The 25,759-nt window shown below is 46.0% G+C and overlaps 1 protein-coding gene across 2 annotated transcripts in view; it reads right to left on the minus strand.

Annotated features, from left to right (window-relative positions):
- Positions 1–25,759, minus strand: part of Reep1 (receptor accessory protein 1) — a 103,013-nt gene that overhangs the window by 46,648 nt on the left and 30,606 nt on the right. For both annotated transcript variants that reach the window (XM_029479011.2, XM_029479012.2), the window contains exons 2-3: positions 6,096–6,168; positions 1,111–1,187 (exon numbers count right to left, since the gene is read on the minus strand). In XM_029479011.2, the coding sequence (XP_029334871.1) occupies positions 1,111–1,187; positions 6,096–6,168 (150 nt within the window). The remainder of the gene's footprint in view (positions 1–1,110; positions 1,188–6,095; positions 6,169–25,759) is intronic.

The raw sequence follows: 25,759 nt of genomic DNA on the forward strand, positions 1-25,759 counted from the left end.
AATTAAAAATAAAATAGATATTTAAACCCTTTTAAAAAGGACCCTAATTATATAAGTTACACTTCATCTAGACCATGAGATATTATGTGACCACTGAAAAACAAGTAGATACATTTATGCTCATATGAAAGTATTTCTAGAATGAATTCAATAAACAAATAGAACTGTTATGCCTAATATTATTATTGAAAAGGAGAAAATGAAAAATGTAAGCACCACACATCTGTAACTCCATCACTTAGGGACCATAGAAAGAGGGCTGGAGTGGTAAAGACCAGTCTAGGCTACATGGGAGATGGCTCGGTGGGTAAAGGTGCTTGCGACACAGGGCTGGCGACCCGAGTTGATCCCCAGAACACACATAAGATTGGAAGGAGATAGCTGACCCCACAAAGCTGTTCTCTAACTTGCACGTGTGCCATGGCATGCCTGTGCTCATGCATACATACCACATACAGATCCCAGGCAGCACACACATACATGCCTACACAGAGAATAATACATTTTAAAAATTAAAAATGTCTGTGTCAGTGTGTGTGTGTTAACATATCAGCAATTGTTTTGAGTTTTGTTTTTTGGAGACAGGGTCTGTCTATGTCACTGGAACCCGGGATGGCTTCGAACTCACAGAGGTCTGCCTGCCTCTGCCTCAGGAGTGCTGCCATTAAAGGCATGTTCCACTATACCTGGCACCCACAATGTTTTAAGAGGAGATACAAGTGTGGATAGTGGTTATGGGAAGAGCACATGGGTTGGGAGGGAAATGTGGTGTTTTAACTGCATACTTAATTTGTAGTGTTGGGCTGAGCTACTCCTGAGCTATAGGCTCGGCCCCTGTCATTGAGTTCTTCTATACACCGTCTCTTTCCTTCTTTCACACATGGATACATTACCAACCTCATTTGTGGAGAAACTCTTGCTTGTGTCGTCTATGCTACTTCTCAAGTGCCTTATACAACATGGGCTTTTAGGGATCTCAAGATGCTCCAGTTAACATCCCAACGTTGGTCCTACTCCTGTGATCCCAGGAAAGATGGAGATCCCTCCCCACCTCTCCCCACCACCAGGCAAAGCTGCCCTTGGAAATATCCCAGTCCCTGGAGCACTTACCAGCAAAGGAAGATGTCTGTGAACGTCTCTGCCGTGGTGAAGAGGGCAAATATAATCCAATACATCATCCATTTGACCTGTTGACAGGAAGGCAGAGTTGGTAGACAGGGTCATTGCTGCTCAGTGCCAAGGTAGTGGACACTGAGGTGGCCCCAGGCAGTGCCACCGGCACCTGTCACACTTCCCTAACTCAGGGACAGTTCTGCTCCACCACACCTTGACGCTGAAAGCAAATGGCTGGTCTGCAGTCAGAGCAAGCTTACAAGCACAACCCTTGGAGGAATCATAGATTTAAATCCAGGTTCACTATGTCTGAGATCAAAACCCCCAAAGATCTGGGGAAGGAGCCTGACAAACTGGCTACAAGTTCAGGAAGGGAGAACCTCAGAGAAGAAGGGAAGCCAAGAAGAGGAAAACTCCTAAAATGGACACTATAAGCTGTCTTCAAAGTCTTGGCCTGAATCCCAGTGCTTAAGATTCTGAGGCAGGGGGATCATGAGGCTGAGGTCAGCCTGGACGACAGAGCAAGAATCTTTCACAAAAATAACAATGCTCTTGGCTGGACCTTGAACTGCAAAGAACCAAAGTAAGATTTTCAAACAGGGACTTCAGTATGTATATAAATGAAACTTTTAAAGAAAGGCTCAGGATTAGGAAAACTTGGAGAAGACTGGGTGTCCTATGGATGCCATAGTTTCAAATTATCCTGGTGCTTCAGGTATCCTTCGTAGGTCAGAGAGAACCTCTCAGTCAAAGTGTTGTTTCTATAAGGATGTGACTAATTTATTCCCTGGGAGGCACACCTGAACTTTCACTTATTCCTGCCCAAAGACTATGTTTAATATTAGTAGACATATTAATTATATTTAATTAATAGTACTTAATTATACTAATTAATAATAAATTAGTGAAATATTAATTCCAACAGTTTCAGTCTTGAGAAAGGGTCTCACTCAATATTAGTGGCTCCCCGAGGATGGTGACCACTACACAGCCAATAGGAATTAACAGAGTTATTCAGGACACTGGGATAGGAAGGTCAACAACTGTAATTGCATGCATCCTTAAAAAGGGATTCTTCCCAGTGATGTCAGAGGGAGCCATGCCTGTCGAAGACTGCTCAGAGATGCAAAACCACTGGCTCCAAAGAATGAGTAAGCTGTGTGTGCTGGCGAGCAGCTGCCACCTGGAGCCACAGACCAGTCAGAGACATTCTCTCCTTCAGAGACTGCAAAGAGAAACAGCCTTGCCTGTGACTTCAGCAATGGAATCTAATAATGTATGCTGTTCTATGCTGGGAAGTTCATGGTAACTTGTTACAGTGACAATAAGCTAATCCGATACTTTGTATGAAATTTAGAATAATAATGAAAGAATATAAAAATGAGAGTATAGCCAAAGGGAGTTATTCAGCGTTATAAATATTGGTAGACACAAGGGAGTTATTATTACAGTCTTCAAATTTTGCATCATCCTGGGCTAAAGAGAGAGCTCAGCCATTGAGAGTACTGGCTGCTCTTCCAGAGGACCTGGGTTCAATTCCCATAAATTACATGGTGGCTCACAACCATCTGTAACTCCAGTCCCAGGGGATTTGATGCCCTTTTCTGGCTACTGAGGGCACTGCAGGAACATGGTACACTTAGGACATGCAGGCAAAACATCCATACCCATAAAATAAAATAATATAAAATAGCATTATTCAATAACCTATGTTTTTGTACATATTTTATAAATTACAGATAATAAATATAATTTCAGGTATAACCAATTTAAAAACAATAAATAAATATGTTTAAAAGCTAGTTCAAGAGACCACTGACTCTTCTCAGAGAAAATGATCTGAAGCAGACCTCAGGGAGCGGCTGTAGAAAACGACAGGGGATCTGAGTTGGGAGATGGCATGGCCCTAAGAATGATGGGCACAGTCACCAACTGGGCATGAGAATTGATGCAGCTGGATAGTGAAGGAGGGCTGGAGTCCCAGGAAAGTTCCAGGTCGTCTCCTATACAAATGGGGTTATGAGGTGCCACAGCTGACAATCATATGGAAGAAAATCTTCATCAAGAAATTCAAGAGATCGAAATAGAATAGATTTCGGGGCTGCACTGAGGGTAGGTGTGGTTGGGAACAGGGTGTTGGGGGGGCAGAAAATATTGAGAGAAATGACTGGAATTGGGGGCATTTCAATGGCAAGGTGGAAACCCAGTGCAATGGAAACCCCGTAAACTCTCCGAGAATAATCCTTGCAAAGACTCCTAGTAATGAAGGACAAGGGGCCTGAACCAGCCATCTTCTGTAACCAGGCAAGGACTCAAGTGGAGGGATTGGGACACCAACCCAGCCACAAGACCTTCAACCTACAGCTTGTCCTGCCTGCAGCGTGTTCTGGGACCAGAGCCTAACAAAACCAACATCAAAGAGCCCGGAGAGGGTTCACCCAGCAACTGATGGGGACAGATGCAGAGTCCCACAGCCAACCATCGGGCAGCCCAGGGAGCCCCGCAGAGGAGCAGGAGGAGCCAGACGTGTCAGGGACACACAGCCCACAGAATCAACTGACTGGGACTCATGGGAACTTAAGAGAGCAGGGAACCTGTATGGATGGGTCTGACCTCAGTCCTCTACTTATATGCTATGGATGTGGTTTTTTTTTGTGGGAATCTTAACATTGGGAGCAGGGGCTGTTCCTGACTCTTTTGTCAACTCCTTTCCTCCTGTGGGTTGCCTTGTCCAGCCTTGATGATGGTACATGCCGGGCCTCACTGTTGCTGGGTCTTACTGTAGCTTGTTATCCAGTGTTTGGTTGATGTCCCTGGGATGCCTACCTGGTCTTTTCTGAGGGGAGGTGGAAGGGGGTGGATCATGGAGAAAGGGGAAGTGGGGGGGGGAGGAGAAACTGCAGGCAGGGTGTAATATATGAGAGAAGAATAAAAAGAAAGAAAGAAAAAAAGAAAAGTAATTCCCTAGATCAAATTGGCCTGTGGCCATGCCTATGAGAGACTGTCTTGATTGTTAATTGATATGGGAGGGCCCAGCCCACTGTGGGCATCGCCAATCCCTGGGCAGATGGTACTAGGTGGTATAAGGAAGTTAGCTGACCATGAGCCCAAGTGAGCCATCAAAACAGCCTTCGCCATGGTTCTGCTAGACTTCCTTGGCTGTGAGTGAGTTTCTATGTTAGAGGCACTCCTGCATGGCTAGCAAGCAGCCTGCCTTTAAGATCCTGCTTGAGTTCTTGGCCTTGCTTCTCTCAGTGATGGACAGTCATCTAGACGCATAAGCCAAATTCTTTTCTTCCCCAAAGTTGCTTTTGGTCAAAGTGTTTTCTTATTTAAAGTTTTAAGATTTCTTTTTGTTTTTGTTTTTTTTTTTAATTCCTGTCTGTCTGTCTGTGTCTCTGTGCCTTGCTTGTTCTCTCTGCATGTGTGTGTGTGTGTTTGTGCATGAGTGTGTAGTAATGTGTGTTTAGGTGCTTTCAGAGAGCAGAAAAGGGCATCAGATGCCCTAGAATTGGAGTAACGGGTGTTGAGAGCCACTTAACCCAGGTCCTCTGGAAAAACAGCAAGTGCTCTTACCACTGAACCATCTCTCCAGCTCCTAGTCCGAGCATTTCATCACAGCAACAGAAATAAAATCAAACAGACCACAAGAAGGAAACATGAACCGTGTGAGTGCACATGTGATATGGCACTGAGCATGCTAGAGTGGGGGCTTTGAGAGTACTGGGCATTGAACATATGTGACAGTGTGCGTGTGTGAGGGGCGGGGGGAGGAGGCAAGTCTCCCCGGGTACTCCTCAGCTCCCATCTCCCAAAGCCAGTTTTACCCAGAAACCTTCTAACCTTAACTGCCAAGCTCCCCCATGGGGAAGTGTGCACACCCCAGCCAACAGACAGCTGTTCTACTTGTCAGTTAGGTCTCACTCGAAATGAATGAGCTGCCACTCTGGCCATACACCAGGCTCCTATGAGTTTAGTTGGCACAGGACGATTTACCAGGGTTTGATCTTGCCCAGCTGCCTGAGAGCGTGCTCAGCCCCTGCCCTGGAGCGGATCAGCCTTGAATTACAGAGACCTCAGTAAGGCCTCCCTCCCAGGCCCAGCTGCTGAGTCCCACAGGTGGGGAGGGCTCAGGAGGGGGAGCGCTGGAAGAAGAAGCTGCCTATTGCTTTAGCCTGGGCTGTGTCAGTTGAGAACTGGGAGCCTCTGTGTTTGCAACTTTTTGGCTATTTATAGCATGGGCACAGGGCTGTCCTCACACATACCAGGGATGGGCCTCCAGAAGTCACCCACTCTGGGTCCCCTGTTAGGAGCAGCTGAAGTAAGTGGTTCTGGGAACTGGGAGCAAGGGGGCTGGGCTTTGGTTGCAGTTGAACTGGAGGTGTTCATCATAAAGACTTCTTGGGAAATCCATGAAAATAATGACTTTCAAGCTAGCTCTGAATTAATCCGTTCATACTTTAAAAGGTTTTACTTTTCCATTGCCATGGGCTCAGCTCTCTGCCAAGTGCTGCAGAGAGATGGTTAGGAACACCCCTATCCTCAAAGAGCTGACACACCAACCAGACTAAAACTGGTGTCAGAGGACAGACTGGAAGCGGGTCAGAACCAGCGAGCCAGGTAATAACCCAGGTCAGCTGGCTTCTCAAACCTGTGTGCCGTCTCTGGGGGAAGAAGGTGGTCTGTGGTCTGTGGTCTGCAGTTCCCCGGGTGAGGGAGCTGGCCAGAGAGATGAAGTCACCATGGCACCCGACCCCTAGTCCCAGATTCAGTTTCTCCTTACAGTTCGCTGCTTTCCTCACTTTGATACTTAGGGTCTGGACAGGGGACAGCTTTGGATGGGGACAGGACTTCTGAGAACTCACATGAGAAGGGTGATAGGTTCCCTTCTGCCACAGACCCAGACTAAGGGACATGTTCCTCTACCATTCACACTGAGCCACACGCGCCCCCCCCCCCCCCCAGTGAACAGCTTCACTTACATATTCTTTAATGTCCTTGGACTTCACAGCCTTGTATGAATAATATGCAGGATAAAGGGTGCCAAATATAAGCCTGCAGAGACGAGACAAAGGGAAAAGAGAGACATGATTTTCACCCATCCTGCTTGATGGAAATCGTACATCACTTCCAGGGAACCATTCAAGCCAGGGAAATGACTCCCCTGAAGGTTTCCTGTTCACTGCTACATCATTCTTAGAAACACCTTCTCCTGAGACAGCCACCCACACACTTCCTTCTATCTTGGCTTGGGCAACATGGAAGGGTGACCAAGAGTTATGGAGGTTAAGACAGGAGGAGACAGCCAGCTGGGCAGCTAAGGCTCTGTGGAAAGATGGCTTCCTCTCCTGATGTTGATCTCCACCAGCAGATGCTGGAAGCCTAGGATCATTGGATTTGACCTCAGCATCTTGCAGCCAGCATACGCTTTCATATTCACAAATCTAACCAGGTCCACGTCTCCTCCCATCAGCACACCTCCTCTGCCTTCACTTCTCTCACTAGGGTCAGTGAGTAGTTAACTCTCAGACCTGTATCTGAGATCCATCTTCAGGGGAAGATGCCCTGCCCGTTCTTGATACCTTACCTTTGTCAATGCTACTTTCTTCTGGAATCTTCCCTGTCTTTTATTATTATTATTATTATTATTATTATTATTATTATTATTATTAATTATTATTATTAATACCTGCCCATCCATTAGATCCAGACTCCCACATGATTCTCTGGACACCCCTCTGACTTCCCACACTAGCTCAACCCTTCCCAATGAACTTTCTCAGCATCATGTACATAGCATCACGGTGTTCTTTCACTTGGCACTTTGATAGGCATCTCACCAGTGAACTATAAATGCCCCGAGGGCTGAGCACAGGTCCTCATTATTTGCTCTAGGCGGACCTCAACCTGAAGACCTCCTTGGCTCAGCCTGCCGAGTACTGGGGTTGTAGGCATGCAACTCTATGCCTGAGAACAGGTGTTTTAAAAATTTATTCATTTGTGTATATATTCAAATGGGTACTATGACACACATATGGAAGTCAGAGGACAACTTGTGAGAGTCAGTATTTTTTCTTCCACAGTGTGAGTCCCAGGGATTGAACTCAGGTCATCAGGCTTGGCAGAAAGCACCTTTACACACTGAGCCATTTTACCCACCCAGTATATATTTATGTTTCTGAAACAGAGTCTCACTTTGTAGCTCTGGTTGGCCTATGTAGACCAGGATGGCCTCAGACTCTCAAGAGTTCTGGCTGCTAATGTCTCCTGAGTTCTGGGATTCAAGGTGGCACCACCACACACAGCCTAATAGGTATTTTTAAATGAACAGAGTGTCAGACCTAGAAGGGCTTCATACTTTTGCTCAAATGACAAAGCCACTTGCAACTGTCACCTCAGTGCAAACTGACTGGGTACAAGAGCTACACAGTCTCAGATCTTAAAGGAGCTGGCAACCTCAGACAGAACTTGGTGATCCATTCTTGTTATTAAAGATACCATGCTGAGAAAATCCAAAGTTAATACCTATTAGGCATTTAGAGTCATAGAGAAGAGATGCAATTAACCAAGCAGGGGATAGCTTTACCAGGAGCACTGTGGCTGGGGACACCAATGTCTATGGAAAATAACAGAACCAGGTCAGTTCTGACACAGTAGAAAGGTGTGTGTGTGTACAAATGCCTGTTTCAAGTACTTTACAAACCTTGTATCTTAGACTTCTCTGGCCATAGAACCCCCCTCATGCACATAGAGCCCCAATGCTTAGAGAGGCTGGCCACTTGCTTGCCCAAGGTCTCATAATCATTAAGGAAGGGGTTAAGCAGGGGCTGAATCTAGATACTCTGGGCTCTTCCAAGCCTCATTTCCTGTCACCATTGGCTGAGATGAGAGGCATAAGAATCCAGATAAGCGAGAAAAGGGGATGAAAGAAAAGGGGCTGGAAGGAAGAGTAAGGATGGCAATGGGAGTGAAGGAATTTAAGAAGTAGACAATGCTGGGTTATGGTAGTACTGCTGGACATGGTGCTGATGCTGGACATGGTGCTGATGCTGGACATGGTGCTGATGCTGGACATGGTGCTGATGCTGGGCATGGTGCTGATACTGGACATGGTGCTGATGCTGAGCATGGTGCTGATGCTGGGCATGGTGCTGATGCTGGGCATGGTGCTGATGCTGGACATGGTGCTGATGCTGGGCATGGTGCTGATACTGGGCATGGTGCTGATGCTGGGCATGGTGCTGATGCTGGGCATGGTGCTGATGCTGAGCATGGTGCTGATGCTGGGCATGGTGCTGATACTGGGCATGGTGCTGATGCTGGGCATGGTGCTGATGCTGGGCATGGTGCTGATGCTGAGCATGGTGCTGATGCTGGGCATGGTGCTGATACTGGGCATGGTGCTGATGCTGGGCATGGTGCTGATGCTGGGCATGGTGCTGATGCTGAGCATGGTGCTGATGCTGGGCATGGTGCTGATACTGGGCATGGTGCTGATGCTGGGTATGGTGCTGATACTGGGCATGGTGCTGATGCTGAGCATGGTGCTGATGCTGGGCATGGTGCTGATGCTGGGCATGGTGCTGATACTGGGCATGGTGCTGATACTGGGCATGGTGCTGATACTGGACATGGTGCTGATGCTGGGCATGATGGTGATATTGGGCATGGTGCTGATACTGGGCATGGTGCTGATGCTGGGCATGGTGCTGATGCTGGGCATGGTGCTGATACTGGGCATGGTGCTGATGCTGGGCATGGTGCTGATACTGGGCATGGTGCTGATGCTGAGCATGGTGCTGATGCTGGGCATGGTGCTGATACTGGGCATGGTGCTGATGCTGGGCATAGTGGGTAATGATTGTAATTCTAGTACTTAAGAGACAAAGACAGGATGATTACAACAAGGTAGAAGTCAGATTGCTTTACAGAGTGTGTCTCAAGCCAGTCAGTGCAACATCGCAAGATCCTGTCTCAGAGCACAAAACAGGGCAGGTGAGACAGCTCCAGGCCTGATGACCTGAGTCTGATCCCAGGGAAACTAGGGGTGGAAGGAGAGAACTGATTCTCCCACTTGTCCTCTGACTTCTACACATGCACCATGATGCCCTCCAGCATGCTCCACCCCACACACACACTAAGTAAGTAAATAAATGTGATTAAAAAACAAAAGAAGAATAAGAAGATGGGCCAAGGAGTGTGTGGCCTGCCCCGGGAGCCCCGGGTTCAGGTACAGCTGACCCAATGGTGGAGTCTCTCCACCTACTTTGTCCCTCTCTTAGCCTGTCTCACTCCCAAGCACTCTTGGGAATCAGAGAGTACTGAAGCCTTTCGTGGTCTTGTCACCTTCCCTGAGATCAGGCTCCTCCTCTCCCTGTCCTGCCTCCATTGTCACAGCTACCGGCAGTTTCTCTTCCTCATCCTTATCCAAGACTTGGGCAGTCTCTCTAAGGTCTGTCTCTCTCACAAGATGAGGCATCCTAGAGCTGGGGCATCCCAGAGCCAAAGCTTGCACCTGTTTTATTTGTAGCTATGTCCCTATTCCTGGCATGGACAGGAGAGGTCAGTAAATATGTATCCATGGCATGAAGTTTTAGACAGTGGAGACATCAAAGTCAGCGTCTTCCAGGGGACACCTGTGACCTTGCACGAGGTCTCTGCAATGAGGTGTATACCAGACAGCACCATGCTGAATCAGCAAGGCCTTGGGCATACTGCCAGCAATTCTGCAGAAATAAACACGCTGCCGCCCCCCCCGGCCCCCCCCCCCCCCCGGCACAGATGCCGCAGTCTTTATCCATGTCCGTCAGGCTGGTTTCCAGCCCTTGTTCAGAGGCAGCACATTAACAGTGAAAGATGGATTCAGGGCCCTGTTGAGTAGCACCTTGGTGAACTCCAGTGAGCCACAACACCCTCTTAGAAGCCAGAGCTGAAAAACTCAAGAGGTACCTAGCCAGGGAGGCCTGGCCTCCACCAGACAGTCTCTCCAGAGTACCTAGCACTCCTTGTCTGAGAGCAGTTTGACAACAGAAGGGTCCTCCACAGACACATTTACATTTGAATCTCGTCAAACTCAAGAGCACTTAGCATTTCACCTCCTCAGGGAAGAGAGACTGGGATCAACAAGGCTAGTTCTCAAGAAGTAATGAACAAATCACTTCTTGAAATGAAGGACAGGTCCATGCTGAAGGGGTTTGGCATTTGCTTCTGTTTAAACCAAATAAACTATTCTGAGCAGATTTAAGCAGGGAGAATGCCAGGGGACAAACCCAGGGCCTTGCCCTGCCAGCCAGGGGCTCTACTGATGAGCTACATACAGCCCCAGAGCTTCATGTCTGCTCAAGATCAAATGTCTCTTAGAAGGCCATCGTCCAAGGACTCTTCACGGCTGGGTCCCCAGCCTCACAGCCTGTCTCAGAGCCCTTTCCTGATAAGCCAGGTGGCCTGGAGTCTTCAGTTCTTTCTGCTTCCCGAATCTTTAGTGCCACCCATCAACCCCAGGAGTTTTTCTTTTCCTTAACAGAACCCCATAATCCTTTAAGATCCCCCCAAAGAGCTACTTCAGTGTATCCTGCTCACTCCCTCAGAAGCTTCTCCATATTCTAGCTATATTTGGTGTGAGACGGTGTCTTATGTAGCCAAGACCAACCTCGGAGTCTCTCTGTAGCTAAGGATGACCCCAGCCTCCTGATCTTTGTGTCTCTGCCTCCTGGGTACTAGGAGTCCTGGCCTGCATTCTGACTGTTTATGTGGTACTGGGATGAACTCAGGGACTCATGAATGCTATTTGACCTCTCTACACACTGAGCTACATCCTCAGCCCTGGTTCTCTTTTTACAAATCCTTCCTTTTATATAGGGTCTGTGTAGCCCAGGCTGGCCTTGAACTCCTGCTCCTCCTGCCTCTAGTTCTCAAGGGCTGGGATTACAGATGTGTGCCACCATGCTCAGCTTCTATGGTTTTCAGATTCTTGGACTTTTCTATATACATTGGCCATATTTTATAATGAAAGAATCCACCTGCTTGTCCCTACCCCTTCCCAACTTCATGTGTTTTGGTTTTTAATAACCATCCAATTTTGTACTGTCCATATACTCCTGGGTTTGGGGTCATCCACTGAAGCTCAGTCTACCTAATAGGGACCAAACCTCCCTCTCCTAAGAGCATGAACTGTCAATACCTCTTCAGCTAGGGGTGGGGCTCATGAGTCCCTTACCACTCTATGTTGGGAGGCTGACTGGCTTGATCTTATGCCAGCCTTTTGCAAGAGACCACAGATGCTTTGAGTTCAGGAGTGAAGCTGTCTAGGCATGTCCAGGACACTGCAATCCTCCCAATCTTTTACACTCCCCCTCCCACTTCCTCTATGGTCCATGAATCTTGGAAGAGATGTGACATAGATGTTCTATTTATTAGCTTTTGGTTTTATTTTTTTAAGGATTTGCTTATTTTTATTTTACTCGTATGAGTCTGCATGTGTGCATGTGTGACTGGTACCCATGGATGTCAGAAGAAGGAGTCTGATCTATTGGAACCAGAGTTATGAATGGTTGTGAGTCACTGGGTGGGTGTTGGGAACTAGACCCTCGTCTTCTGCAAGAGCAGTAAGTTCTTTTAACAGCTGAGCCATGGCTTCAGCCCCCAGAAACCCTTAGATTTTTGAGACAGGGTCTAGCTGTATAGTCTAAGCTGATCTTAATCATGATCCTCTTAGCTGGTGGCATCCAGGAAGTAGAGGGAGCCAGGGAGAAGCCCAGAGCAGGGGATGAATCTCAGGGTCATCCTCACCTTGACCTACCTGTTCCAACAAGGTTCCTCCATAAAAGTTCCCATTACCTCCCAGTGATGCAAGGAGTTATGAACCCATCATTGAATTAGCTCATCAATTAGTCAGAGCCTTCACAACCCTTCACCTTTCCACGATCGTGCACTGGCTAAGGACTGAGCCCTCAACACACAAGGTGTTTCATCTCCTCACCTTAACAGATGTGGACACTGGGTAACCATGCGCAACATCTTCCACTATGTGACGTGAAACCACTTGGCAGTAGTACCAATGTCTACCTCGTCCTGCAAGTGTGACTGTTCTAGTGCTCCTCATTCTTGTCAGAACGATACCATCAGACTGAAGCTTCTGCCAGTTTGAGGTATGTGAAATGGTGTCCTTGCTGACACTCTCTCAAGTACAAGTTCATCAACTGTTTCTGACTATCGCCCCAGGGAGCTGCTTAGCTGGCCTGCTCACAGCCCTCTATAAAGTTACCTTTCTACTGATTCTTAAAGAATTCTGAATTATGCATATAGGTCTTTTCTTGGACATGTGCATTGCAAATGCCTTCCCGAACATCAGCTCCAGGAACTTGGCCTGCAATGTATTTTGTTGTCCACAAGTTGGGCATTTTATATGAACAAGTACCCTGCTCTTTGACAACTTGTTTTGGTATATTTTTAAGAAGATTTGGTCCACCTTTTCTTTTTAAAGTTTTAAACTTTAAAAGGCTGGACAGATTTGATAAAATGCTTGGTATAGAAGACAAGGTCCTGAGCTTGGATCCCCAGCACCATGTAAAGAGCTAGACATGGGGGCTGGTGAGTTGGCTTGACAGTTAAGATTTTGTATAGCTCTTGAAGCAGCCCTGAGTTCAATTCCCAGACCCAGATCAGGCGGCTCACGGCTGCCCATAACTGTTGCTCTAGAGGAGCTGAGGCATCCACTGGCACTTGAACTCACATGCATGTATCGCACGTTACACAAATGCACAATAAAAAGAACTTCAAACAATTTAAAGCTGGACACGGCAGTGAGACCTGTAATTCAATTGCTAAAGAGGCAGAGGCCTGAGGACAGCTGGGTCAGAAAAGCTCCATTTTCAGTGAGAGACTATGTCAAAAAAATCAGACAGAGGGTCAGAGGAAGACTTCTGGGCACCACATGCATGCACATACAACCCACATGCAACCGTACATACACGCAAACATATGTGCACACATGAGTGTATGTAAACATGAAAACATGCAAACACACGCACACATAAAATTGCACACACACAAACATGTGCACACACACATCCTGTGCACACACAAATCTTTTAGAGTTTGCTTTTCTACTACTAGATTTTTCACTCATCTGGAATATATTTTCTACATGACATCAATTGGGGATTCAATGTTACTGAATATTCAATGTTATTGAATTGGGATCCAAGCAGAAAATTCCAGTGTTTTGCTTGGATACCAATTGTCTCCTGCACATTTGCTGAACTCTTTCCCATTGTTAAGTAGCACTACCCTGTCGAATGTAAAGGTTCTGAAATGTTGCGTATTTATTTTTCAGCTGTCTAGTTTATTCTACTGACATGGTATCTTAATAATAACTTGATAAACATGAACTTGATAAACAAAGCTTTGGAGTAAATCCTGATAGCCTTAAAACTTTCCTGGCTAGTCTTGGCTCTTTCTTTCTTTCTTTCTTTCTTTCTTTCTTTCTTTCTTTCTTTCTTTCTTTCTTTCTTTCTTTTTTTATAAAGTATTTCTTTATTTTTATTATATGAGCATTGATTAGTGTTTTGCCTGCACATATGTCTGCATGAGGGTGTCCCTGGAACTCCAGTTACAGACAGTTGTAAGCTGCCATGTGAGTGCTGGCAACTGAACCCAGGTCCTCTGGAAGAGCAACCAGGGTCAACTCTCTCCATCCCAGCCCCACTTTTTGTTTTTTCTATAGAAGCTTACGTTTGTTTGTTTGTTTGTTTGTTTGTTTGTTTGTTTGAGACAGGGTCTCACATAACCCAGACTGGCTTAGAAACTAACTCCTGATCATCCTGCCTCCACCTCTAAGAACTGGGATTACAGGTGTGAGCCACAGGGGTGTGTGTGTGTGTGTGTGTGTGTGTGTGTGTGTGTGTGTGTGTACATGTGTACCCTGCCGTGGATTACCTATGGAGACCAAAGAACAATTCTCAGGATGTGCTTCTCGTCATCTCCTCAGTGGATACTGGGGTCACACTGGCATCTTCTCGTCATCTCCTCAGTGGATACTGGGGTCACACTGGCATCTTCTCGTCATCTCCTCAGTGGATACTGGGGTCACACTGGCATCTTCTCGTCATCTCCTCAGTGGATACTGGGGTCACACTGGCATCTTCTCGTCATCTCCTCAGTGGATACTGGGGTCACACTGGCATCTTCTCGTCATCTCCTCAGAGGATACTGGGGTCACACTGGCATCTTCTCGTCATCTCCTCAGTGGATACTGGGGTCACACTGGCATCTTCTCGTTATCTCCTCAGTGGATACTGGGGTCACACTGGCATCTTCTCGTCATCTCCTCAGTGGATACTGGGGTCACACTGGCATCTTCTCGTCATCTCCTCAGTGGATACTGGGGTCACACTGGCATCTTTACTCACTGAACTAGCTTGCAGACCCAATACAGTTAATTTTTAAGTTAGATCTCTCATTGATTATCAATGGTATGTAGGAATGCTGTTGATTTACCAGGCCAATCTCGAACCCCTTGCCTCACTGCAATAAGGAACATTTGGATTATGAAATGCATTGTGGAAACAAAAGAAACAGATTCAAAAGGCAATGTGTGGTACAATCCCGTTTCCATGCTGCTCTGCGAGTGGAACATTATGAGAATAAACACAATTGCGTGGTCTCAGGCCAAAAAGGATGCCACAAAGGCATGTGAGGAACTTTGGGGACCTTGACTGTGATGGTGTTATTCAATGGTCCAGGCTTGTAAAACTCAGATTCAAGTTCACAGTTAAAACAAACAGACAAATAAACTCCCCAAAGACCTCTCATTGATAAGGGTGGGTGCATTTACTAACTTGGCTCCACAAATTAGACACTTAAAAACACAAAAGTTGCAAATGTCATGATTCCATTTTAATTAATGACAGAGTAAAATTCCATTACATCTATGGACCGCATTTTCTTTATCTATTCCTCTGCTGACAGGCAGTTAGGCTGGCTCCATTTCCAGTTGTGGTGAGCAGTCCAGTGATAAATAAAGATGTGGTAGTATCTCATGATAAGACTTCATTCCTTTAAGTATGTGTCCAGGAGTGGTTAGATGGGTCATATGGTGGTTTTATTTTTAGTTTTTTAGAAACTTCCATACTAATGGCTGTACAGTGAATAATCACTTAACAGATTGAGACATCTCCTTAGCGTGGATCTTGGACTTTTAATTTGTGTGTGTGTGTGACTGTGTGAGTGTGTTTGTATGACTGTGAGTGTGTGTGAGTGTGTATATGAGTGAGTGTATGAATGTGTGTGTGTGTGACTGTGAGCATGTGTGAGTATATGAATGTGTGTGTGAATGTGTGTGTATCTAAGTTGGCCTAAGTCATGAAACTAAATGGAAAGGGGACTATGAGAGGAAAAAAGTCATGAGGGAGGATTGGAGAGGGAGAAAAGAAGACAGCAGAATGGATGGGACATGGAAGAGGAGTGGGTTCTACTCTGCGGGGAAAACAGGAAGGGGGTAGGGGCTGGGGAAGGAGAGCAAGAGAAACCCCTTGGCTTTATATCTAAAAACTAAAAACAAATACAGAAACTTTGGGTGGAATTCATACTCATTAGTGAGCTGTGTGTGCACACCTCCAAAACTGGAGAAAGCTGACTTGATTTCAGCTTCCAGGCTGAGATAATCAGGATGTGGCGATGTCAGAGAGCCCAGGTGTAACGGAGCAAAGAATCACAAGAACTATGGCGCATCATCTCCAAGGCCCGCTGGGTTCTGAGAGTCTCACATACATCGGAGGATGCTTCTGTGAGACTCTGGCCTTTCCCACCCCTCCACAGGGAATGCCCTCGCTCACTAGCAGCACCAGAAACTTCTGCGGGGTGGAGTTACTCACTCTGAGCACAGAGCTTCAGGTTCCCATGGCACAGAAAGCCACCTGGGCCTCCGTTGCCGTGGTCCCAACCCTCCAGGTTCTACTAACCCATGAAGGCCTTCCAATAGGCTGGAGGAAGAAACAGGAAAACAGCAGCCCTTGCGCCCTGCGTATCTGGGACTCCAGATATTCATCTGCTGAATGTTTACTACACAGGAGAAATGGCAAAGTTACCAACAAACATAATTTCTAGCCTTCATCGAAGTCAGGTATCATTACTGGTTTTCTCTGAAGACAGGTGAAGAAACTAAAGTTTAGTGAATTTAGATCATTTAGTTTCACACTTAGACAGGGCGCCAAGCTCCAGCCCAGGTCAGTGTGAGTCCACTGCCTGTCTCCTCACACCATGATACTCTGCCCTCCTGATACTGTGTAGCTCGGTGCCTGCAAACGGCCCCTGAGTGGAAGGTGTAGAAGTAAAGGAGGGAGAGAGTGGGGCTGGAGAGCTAGCTCATTGGTTAAGAACGCTGGCTGCTCTTGAACAGGATATATGTTTGGTCTCCAACACCCACACCAGGTGGTTGACAATCTGTAACTAATTTGAGGGCATCTGACATCCTCTTCTGGTTTCCTCTGGCGCATGCATTTATCTGGTGCATACATATGTAGGCAGGCACACACACACACACACACACACACGTGCGCACGCACAAGTAAATCTTAAAAAAAATCAGAGAGAATGTGGCCACCTATCTTTTAGCTATCTTGTCTAACACAAGTCTTCTTTGGCCCCATGTTAAATATCAATTTCCTGGCACCACACAGTGGTATGACTACAGGCCCTAAGCACATGGAGGGTCACCCAAGCAGGTCAGGCTTTCTCAGCCTGAGCCGATCTTGGCAGAACAGAAAGAGGGCATGTCCTTCTTTCTCACCTTGGTGTGTGCTTCTGCCAGCCTGCAAGCAGCCCTCCTTCCCGAACTGTTCCGAGTTCCTGTCCCTCTCTGCAGTTCTTCACTGACTAATGGACACACACTTCTCCCTAGGCTAGCCCTGTCACACACCATGTTCTACCATCTGCTCCTTTGATCCAGGTGACAACCTCTAAGATGCTAACATTGCTGGGGTTCTTTTCCCCACGTACAAAGGAAAACTGGAGTTTCAGAGTGACAGGGAGCTGCTAAGACCCTCCCCCAGCCCTGTAACACTGAAACCCAGGACTCAACTCCAAAGCCTATCTAGCCTCTCTGAGAACAGAGGGTTTTATTGCATTGTGTCTAAAGAAAAGAAAAGAAAAAAAAAAGAAGAAGAAGAAAACATACATTTAAATTGGATTATGGAAATGCTCTCAATCCAATTTAGGATAACAGAAGACCCAGAAGTCTGATGTAAGTAGGAAACTGACAGTTGTGTGAATTCTTAATTAGCTCTGTTAAACTCTGATCTAACCCACGCAACTCCTGCTCAAGTTTCAGACTCTTTTTTTTTTTCATTTTTGTTTTGAAATCTAAATTGTAGGGAGTTCCATTTTTAAGACGCTTGCTTGTTTGTGGGTAGAAAGAAGCTAGGCTTGGACGTCAGACCTGAGTTTGAATCCAGCTCCACTAGCTATGAGACTGGGAACGAGGCTCTTCACTGTTTTGCATCTGTTTCCTTGACTACAATGGGCAAGAACAACGACATACAAGAGCCGCTGTGAGCTAAAGAAGGAGGCTGTAGGAAAAGACTTAATTTCCCAAACACATTGCGTATGACTCACAATTGCTAGTTTCTTTCTCTATTTATTTCCTCTCAGAAATAGTAACTTCAAATGCCAGTTTGTTTGGTTTTTTTCAACCACAAACCTTTTTCATTCAACAACCAAGTACTTATGGGGAAATGGTGCAGTGGGTAAAAGTGCTTGTCATCTAAGCATGACAACTTGAGCTCCATTCCTGGAACCCACATACAAGGCTGGATATGGTGGTGCGTGTGTGCAGTCCCAGCATTCCTCCTGAGAGATGGGCTAGAAGCACAGGGCCAGGTAACCCATGGTACACAGTGCAGGAAGGAGAGAACTGACCTGGAAAAGTTATCCTCTGACCTCCACATAAGCACTATGGCATGTGTGCACTACATGTGCGAGTGACACACACACACACATGCACACACAAACACACACGCATGCAACACCCACACGCACACATACCTGTATAAATACATAATGCTTTTATATATATATATATATATATGTATATATATATATATATATATATGTATGTGTGTGTATGTGTATGTGTATATGTATATGTAAAAGGAAAAGAAAAAGAAAAAGTAAGCAATTACTGTGTGCCCTGGATCTCCTGGCAGGGAAAACAACCAGCAAACAGATAATTATGTAAATAACTGATTAATAAAAGTCAGCATGGTGAGTCCCTACAGTCCTGTTTCTGTTTGTTTAGAGTTTTGGACAGAGTCTCATGCTCCAGCCCAGACTGGACTGGAGCTCATTCTGCAGCCCATAGTGGCTGTGAATTCACAGCAGTGCTCCTATCTTGGCCACTTGAATGCTGGGATTGCCAACATGATGAGTCACCACACACTCCTGGGTCTACTTTGAAGAAAAGAACACAGTCTTTTTGAGTGACAGCTCTGTGGCTACCTAGATCCCAGCCCATTTCCCTTCTCAGATCTGAGAGTCAGAGATGACTCCTGGTTGGGAGGAAAGGGGTCATCTGCTAAAAGGACCGTGCTTCTTTATTCCAGAGGACTTCTTCTAGAGCCCCCGATTGGTACACGTTTGGGGAAAGGGAAGAACTGATCGAATCTTTTCTGTATCACTAAGGAAGGGGAGGGAGAAGTTCAAGGAGCTCTCTAAACTGGACGTGTGAGCTTCAAGCCAGCAGATGCCTGTGGGGCTTCCTGAGTATTTATCTGCTCTGCATTCATCTGGTCTTCATAGCATATGCATGACACGCAGCAGGTGCTCAGGTCTAACCACCTTTGAGGTCTGCATGCTCTGCACAAGCCAGTCTGAAGGACTGACTTTCAAGGACAGCCATGGAATAAGACAAACCTTACGGATGTCCACCACGGGTGATGCCAGACAATGATACAGCAGTCATGTAAAGGAGCTTCTAACACAGAAGGCAAGTAAGACTTCAGTAGGTTATTCATCACTCACATATTCATTCATCCATCAGACAAGCAAGCCAGGCCTCACTCTATCGTGGTCAACACAAGGTCATTCGATACTAAGTGGGTGAGCTGGCTTCAAACAATCTGCCTGACTTCAAAATGCTCTTTCCAATCCCATTTGATACTTCCAAAAGAGTGAAGTCTCAGGCTGGGGTAGCAGTGAAGCTAACGTACCCATCTAAAGACCTAGAGCAATGGTTCAAGTGCCTTCTCCATCCCTAGGCTCTGAGCTCTCTGAGTGCTCAGCTTTCCCCACCTCAGCACTGCCAGTGCTGGGCACAGACAGGCAACATGCAGTGTGGATGAAATACAAACATACCAGGCAGCATGGAAGAAGTCAGCTCAGAAGACCACATGGTATAGGTCAATTTCTAATGTGTTTTCATACTGAAAAGGCAAAGACACCAAAATGGAAATCATACAATGTGCCAAAGACTGGGAGCGGACCTGGGCTAAAGTTGTCTTTTGTAAGTCAAATACTTCCTCTTTCTTTATAGTGCATGGCAGCTAAATGACTGTATGCATTTGTCGAAACTCATGGAACTGTACAGGGAAATTAAAAATAAAATAAGGTTCATTCCACTATGCACAAATTACACTCCATGTTTCAAAAGGTAAAGGAACAAGGATAAGCAGGAGACTTCAGCTCCAGGTGCCTCAGCTGCACGGGGTCCAGGAGCAGGTCTCAGCAGTATGTTCACCAAAATGTTTCTGACCTAGGGATGGAAATATAGCTCAGTGGTAGAGCACCTGCTTATCATGGGTGAAGCTCTAGTTTCAATATCTAGTACTGCCACCAAACAAACAAATAAATAAACAACAACAAATGTTAATGCCTTAACACACACACAGAGTCACACACATGTACATTGAAAGGAAAATTTTAGGCCCCAGAAAATATAGCTCATGAATCTCTGAGTGTAAGCAGACTAAGGAAGAATAGAATAGAATGTATCTTCCCAAGAATAGTCGGGTTCATGTGGGATCTTGCAGAAGGGCAGAGAGGTGACCAGAGTGGGACCATCATGGATGACAGCAGAGGTTCTTCTCGTGAACCGTTAGCACATGACCATTAGGAAGGAATTCGCTGCAAACTTGTTGTAACCAATTGTAAGCCTGTGGTTAGCATCTACTGACAGTCAGCCCACATCTCCTGCCAGGTGCAATTCCACCACACCAAGTCATTCTAGGCAGACAGAAGGGGAGGTGAGCATCCTGAGTGCACGTAAGCAACGTGAGAAGTGTTTGGCATTCTTCTGGCTCCAGCAGGACAGGGACCCCCTGCCCTAGGTAGGAAAGTTTTTTTGACCTATGAACCTAGAGTGATCAAGTTTTATGATCACTTTGCAGCTTCCCTTGCAGCAGAGTTTCATACCATCAGTCAGAGACATCTGCCCATGTATGAATCCAGTCCCTTCCATCTCCTCGCTCATAAACAGGGACCCCATCCTTTATGCATATGAGCCTATGACAATGTGAAAATATTACTAAGTGAGGCTAGTCTGATGGGTTCTATTGCTGAATTCCTCATTGGTTAACATCTGCTAACTGGACATGGGGTACACATCTGTAAGCCCATTGCTCGGGCAGCTGAGGCAGGAAGACTATGAGTTGTAGGTCAGCCTGAGGTACATGGCAAGATTTCCTATCATCATCATCATCCAAGTTAACAAAGTAGCAGGCAGCTGAGCCACCAAAAATAGTTCTCGCAGAGATAGTTACACACCTGTGCTCATAGCACCACAATTCACAACAGCCAAGAGATGGAAGCAATACAAATGCGCATCAATGGATAAATGAATAAGCAAACTTTAGACTGTGTATAGAAGGTATTAATGTATTCAGTCTGAAAAGGGAAGGGAATTCAGACACGAGCTACAACCAAGAGGACATTACACTAAGTGAAAGAGCCAAGCAGAAAAGGTAGATTCCCAGTGAGTCGACTTACAAGGCTTACCAAATCTGTCTACCGCTAAGTTCACAGAACGCAAACAACAAACAAAACGCCAACCGAACACACAGCGGGAGATGACTGATAAGTATGGAGAGTGTTTCAATGTCTAATCTCACACGGGGCAACGTTCTGCTGAGCGCTTGTACAACCTAGCTATGTCCCACCAGGGAAGTGACATTTGAGAACAAGCTCAGAGGCAATGTAGACATTTTTAAGTGGTTCTGGTTTTTGAGAAGGAAAAATGCCTATGTATTTCTTTCCATTTGGAAGTTCCCCAGCAGACAGACTTGTGTTGGAGCTCGGGGTGTAGTTAGTGGTACAATACATGTTTGGCATGTTCCAGGCCCTGGGCTCAATGTCTAGTACTAAAAAGAAAAGGAAGAAAAAGAGATGGGGGAAGTATATGTTTCAACTAGAAAAAAAAAGTTTTTGAGACAGGATCTCTTGTATTGCAGGCTGGTTGGACTCCAACTCACTATGTAGCCAAGAATGGCATTGAATTCTGATCCTCCTGCCTCCACCTCCCAGGTGCTCAGGTATTTACTACTAAGACAGGATTATGTGGTTCTGGGGACTGAACCTCAGGCCTTGAACATTCTAGGCAAGGGCTCTACAAACCAAGCTATACCCCCAGCCCAACATGTTCCTACTGTCATCTTATATATTTATTTGATTTTTAAAAATGATATATAATCATATATACATATACACAAATATATGTATACAATCACATATATATAATCATAAATACACACATACTATATATATACACACACATATATACACATTATATATATTATATATTTGTGTGTGTGTGTATGTGTGTGTGTGTGTGTGTGTATGTGTGAAAGAGAGATATTGGTGCAAGAACGTGCATGTCATAGTATACATATAGATGTCAGAGGGCAACTTTTGGGAGGCAGATCTCTCCTCCCACTGTGGTCCCTTGGATCAAACCCAGACCACAGCGCTTGCAGGCATGCACTTTACCCACTGAGGCATCCTGCTCTTTCCTCTCTCTCTCTCTCTGTCTGTCTCTCTGTCTCTCTGTCTCTCTCTGTGTCTCTGTCTCTGTCTCTCTGTCTCTCTGTCTCTCTGTCTCTCTCTGAGTCTCTGTCTCCTCTCTCTCTCTGTCTCTCTCATCTCTCTCTCTCTGTCTCTCTCTGTCTCTCTCTCTCTCTGTCTCCTCTCTCTCTAATGAAACAGTTGAATTTCTTAAGCAATGAAAGGTGCTTGGGAAGAATGTAAAACACCTGAGAGCAAGGGCGTGGTCTTTTCAGAGGAGGACCACTGCTATGTTTCTCTATTACATGAAGGGCAGCCAACAAAAGCTGTGCTATCACCTAACCTGGAATGGAGGAAGAACGAAGGGAAGTGAATTATGTACAGGCTGGAAGCTGCGTCTCACCTGCTCCTGGGAGGACAAAGATCCTGTGAAAGAGGGATGCTTGGCTCACGTCCAGAATGCCGCTCTCATTAGACCACAAACCCGTGAAAAGAAAACCAGCTGGAAAACTGCCAGCTTCCTTCAGCGAACAAAACTGAAAATCTGAGGTGATCTCCTAGCACGTCTTAATTATGAGCAAGTGCAGAGGAGCTAGCAAGCAAACACAGCCACCGCGGGTCAAGGCTAAGAATCCTCCCGTGTGCTCCCGGCTGGGGAGGCTCAGGCAGCAGGGTGCGGTGGGATGAGAACACACCACAGGGGATTGATTCCCGCAGGTGATGCGGGCCTCCGGAGGTCTGCTGGCACAAGGGGGCTCTTCATGCAGGCTTCCTAAGGCACCCATGTGTCTGGCTATCAGAGATATTATGCTTTGAAGAGCAATTTATTTTTAAGATTCATCTTATCATTTATGTGTGTGTATGTGTAAGCATGTGTGACCCAGACATGGATGCTGGGAATTCAACTTCAGTCCTTTGGAAGAGCATCAAATGCCTTTAACTTGGACCATCTCTTCAGCTCAAAAGAAAGCAAATCTTTACAGGAAAATACTGCTCCCTGCTGAGACGGTTACACTATAAACAACAGGCAGCTTGCTTTGCTTACTTAGGAAATAAAGCTTGTCCTTCAAGTACCATCGGTGAGACTTACTCTTTAACAACCATACCACTTGTTTTGTAAAGAATGGATGCAATTAGGTTACTACAAAGGAGAGAAAAGAAGAGAAGCAGGATATTAAGAAGAGTTAGCTTTGGAGCTGGGGTAGAGAGATGGCTCAGTAGCTAAGAGCACTTTTACCAGCTAACCCTCTCACCCACCCCCATATGAATTCCTTTCTTTTTTTCTTGGGCTTTCATGAGCCAGAGTCTAACATAACCCAAGCTTGTCTTGGACTAGCTGTGTAGGTGAGCTTTACTGAGCTCCTGGTTCTCCTGCCTCAGCTTCTCACAAGCTGGGATCATGGGCATGTTCAACCAGGACCATCCCAAAGATGACTTTGTGTTGTAACTTGGGTTCTACCCACAAGTGATATTGAGTGTGTATATGTGTGTGTCTGTGTATGCATGTGTGTGTGTGTGCATATGTGTGTGCATGAGTGTGTATGTGTGTGAAGTATTCCAAAATCTGAAATTAAAGTGCGAACTCTGAAGCATCTCTGGTCCTCTAAGGATACTGCATCTGTGGTGCAGTGAGTGCCCACAGTGCTGTGTCACTGGTGAGTCCACAGTGAACAGAGGACGCTGCCATACTAGGTACTGACTAGTGTGTCCTCCATCTCAGGCATGCATCCTCTCACTTTCACGTGGCTTGGGATATGCCTTTGTTCTGAGAGGTTCTGTCTTCCCTGAAGGACACCAAAGAGCAGGACTGAGTCACACCTGCTCTGCATCCTGAGTTAGTGGGGTGATGGTGCCAGGCACTCAAACAATGATGAGGCCAAGCAAAGCTTCTATAGGGCACCAGCAGACTCATGGGCAGTCAACCTTTGCTATGATATATTCCTGGAAATTTCAGGCTTAAAATAATTTTTTTCCTGCATCTCTTTGTCCCAGCAGATGAAAATCCGGGTCAGCAAGGCAGAGTGCTGACACAGCTTTCCTTTGGATGGTGGAAAACAAAGAGTTGATCCCAGAGGCAAACAAGAAAAGAGAGGTGTGTTTCATCTCTCTGGCTAGGCAGAGGGCGAGGAGGCGAGGTAAGATAATGAGAAAGGACACCTTTCTCTTTGCTGTTGTTTTTCGAGACACAGTCTATCATGTAGCTCCGGCTGTCCTGGAATTTGCTATGTAGACTAGGCCAGCCTTGAATTCACAGCGAGAATATTGATACGCTGGCTCTATTCCTCAACACAAGGATGCTAATAAAACTAGTGTATGTGTCCCTCCAATATAGCATGCTCAGATAATCCAAGTATATGCTGCCAAGGCCACAGTCCAGGGCCACATTAATTCATGGTCACAGGTACGTTGAAAGTCACCTAGCTCACCCCGGCAGCAGCTCAGTGGGCCCACAGAGCCCACTCTAAGGAGTGGTTTTACTTTTGGGTTTTTGGTGGTCCTGGGGATTGAACCTAGAACCTTATAAACATTAGCAAGCATCCTCTCACTAAGCTGCATCCTCCTCTCTTTTTCACTTTTTTTTTTTTAAATCACTAATGTTGTCCAGGGTGGCCTTAGCAAAGGAGCCATTTGTTGTCCTAAATCTGTTGCCTGGGAGCCTCCACTCGTTGGTCCAGTCCAAATTCTACTTCTTGATCCAAACTCATCTACTTTCTCTGTTGTTCCAGAGGACATCTGAGAGCATCAAAGCCAGGAATTGTGGGACATCTCTAAAGTGTTCTCTCTGAAGCTCCACCCTGAGGGGCCGTTGCCAGGGCAACTCTACAGATCACAGCACCAGCAGGCACCATCTCCACTAGCCAGGAGTCCAGGACACAGTCCATCCTCCTCTGGAGCAGATGATGAAGTGGGCTAACTTCCAGCTCCTGCCAGAGCAAGCAGCCCCTTGAGTGCTAAGCAGGATATGGGCTTTAGAGAGAAGTGTTTTTTCCTCATTTCTACCAGGTATTGGCTTTATGATCTTAAGTTATTAAACTTCTCTGTTTCAGTTTCTTCATCTACAAAATAAAAACCTAGTGCATGCGTCCTTCCCAAGATAGCATGCTCAGACAACCCAGGTATATGCTGCAAAGGCCACAGTCCAGGGCCACATTAACTCATGGTCACCAGGTACCTTAAAGTCACCTAGCCCACCCCAGCAGGAACTCCCACTTCATCAATGAAATGAAACCAGAGACTTAACAGGATCAGCATGATAGCACTCTCACGGTGTCCCATCTCACCGTGCTCAGTTCAAATCCCTGCTGGGTGGTGGCACGTGTCTTTAATTCCAGCATTTAGGCAGTCGAATCTCTGAGTTTGAGGCCAGTCGGGGCTACACAGAGAAACTCTGTCTCAAAAAACCAAGACCAAACAATCAAAATCCCTAAATCATTTTTTACTCTTATTTATTTATTTTGGATTTGGATTGTTGTTTTGACAGAAGGCCACCCTCTGTAGCCCAAGCTGTTCTAGAACATACTATGTAGCTCAGACTGTCCTCAAAGGAGAGGTGATTCTCTTGCCTCAGCCCCAGCCTAATTCATTTTAAAACTAATTTAAGAGACACTGTGATATTAACTTAAAGGCATAATTTGAGAGTTGGAGAGATGGCTCAGTG

Source organism: Mus caroli, unplaced genomic scaffold, assembly GCF_978045245.1.
Source record: "Mus caroli unplaced genomic scaffold, Mus_caroli_1 scaffold_7, whole genome shotgun sequence".
Taxonomy (NCBI): domain Eukaryota; kingdom Metazoa; phylum Chordata; class Mammalia; order Rodentia; family Muridae; genus Mus; species Mus caroli.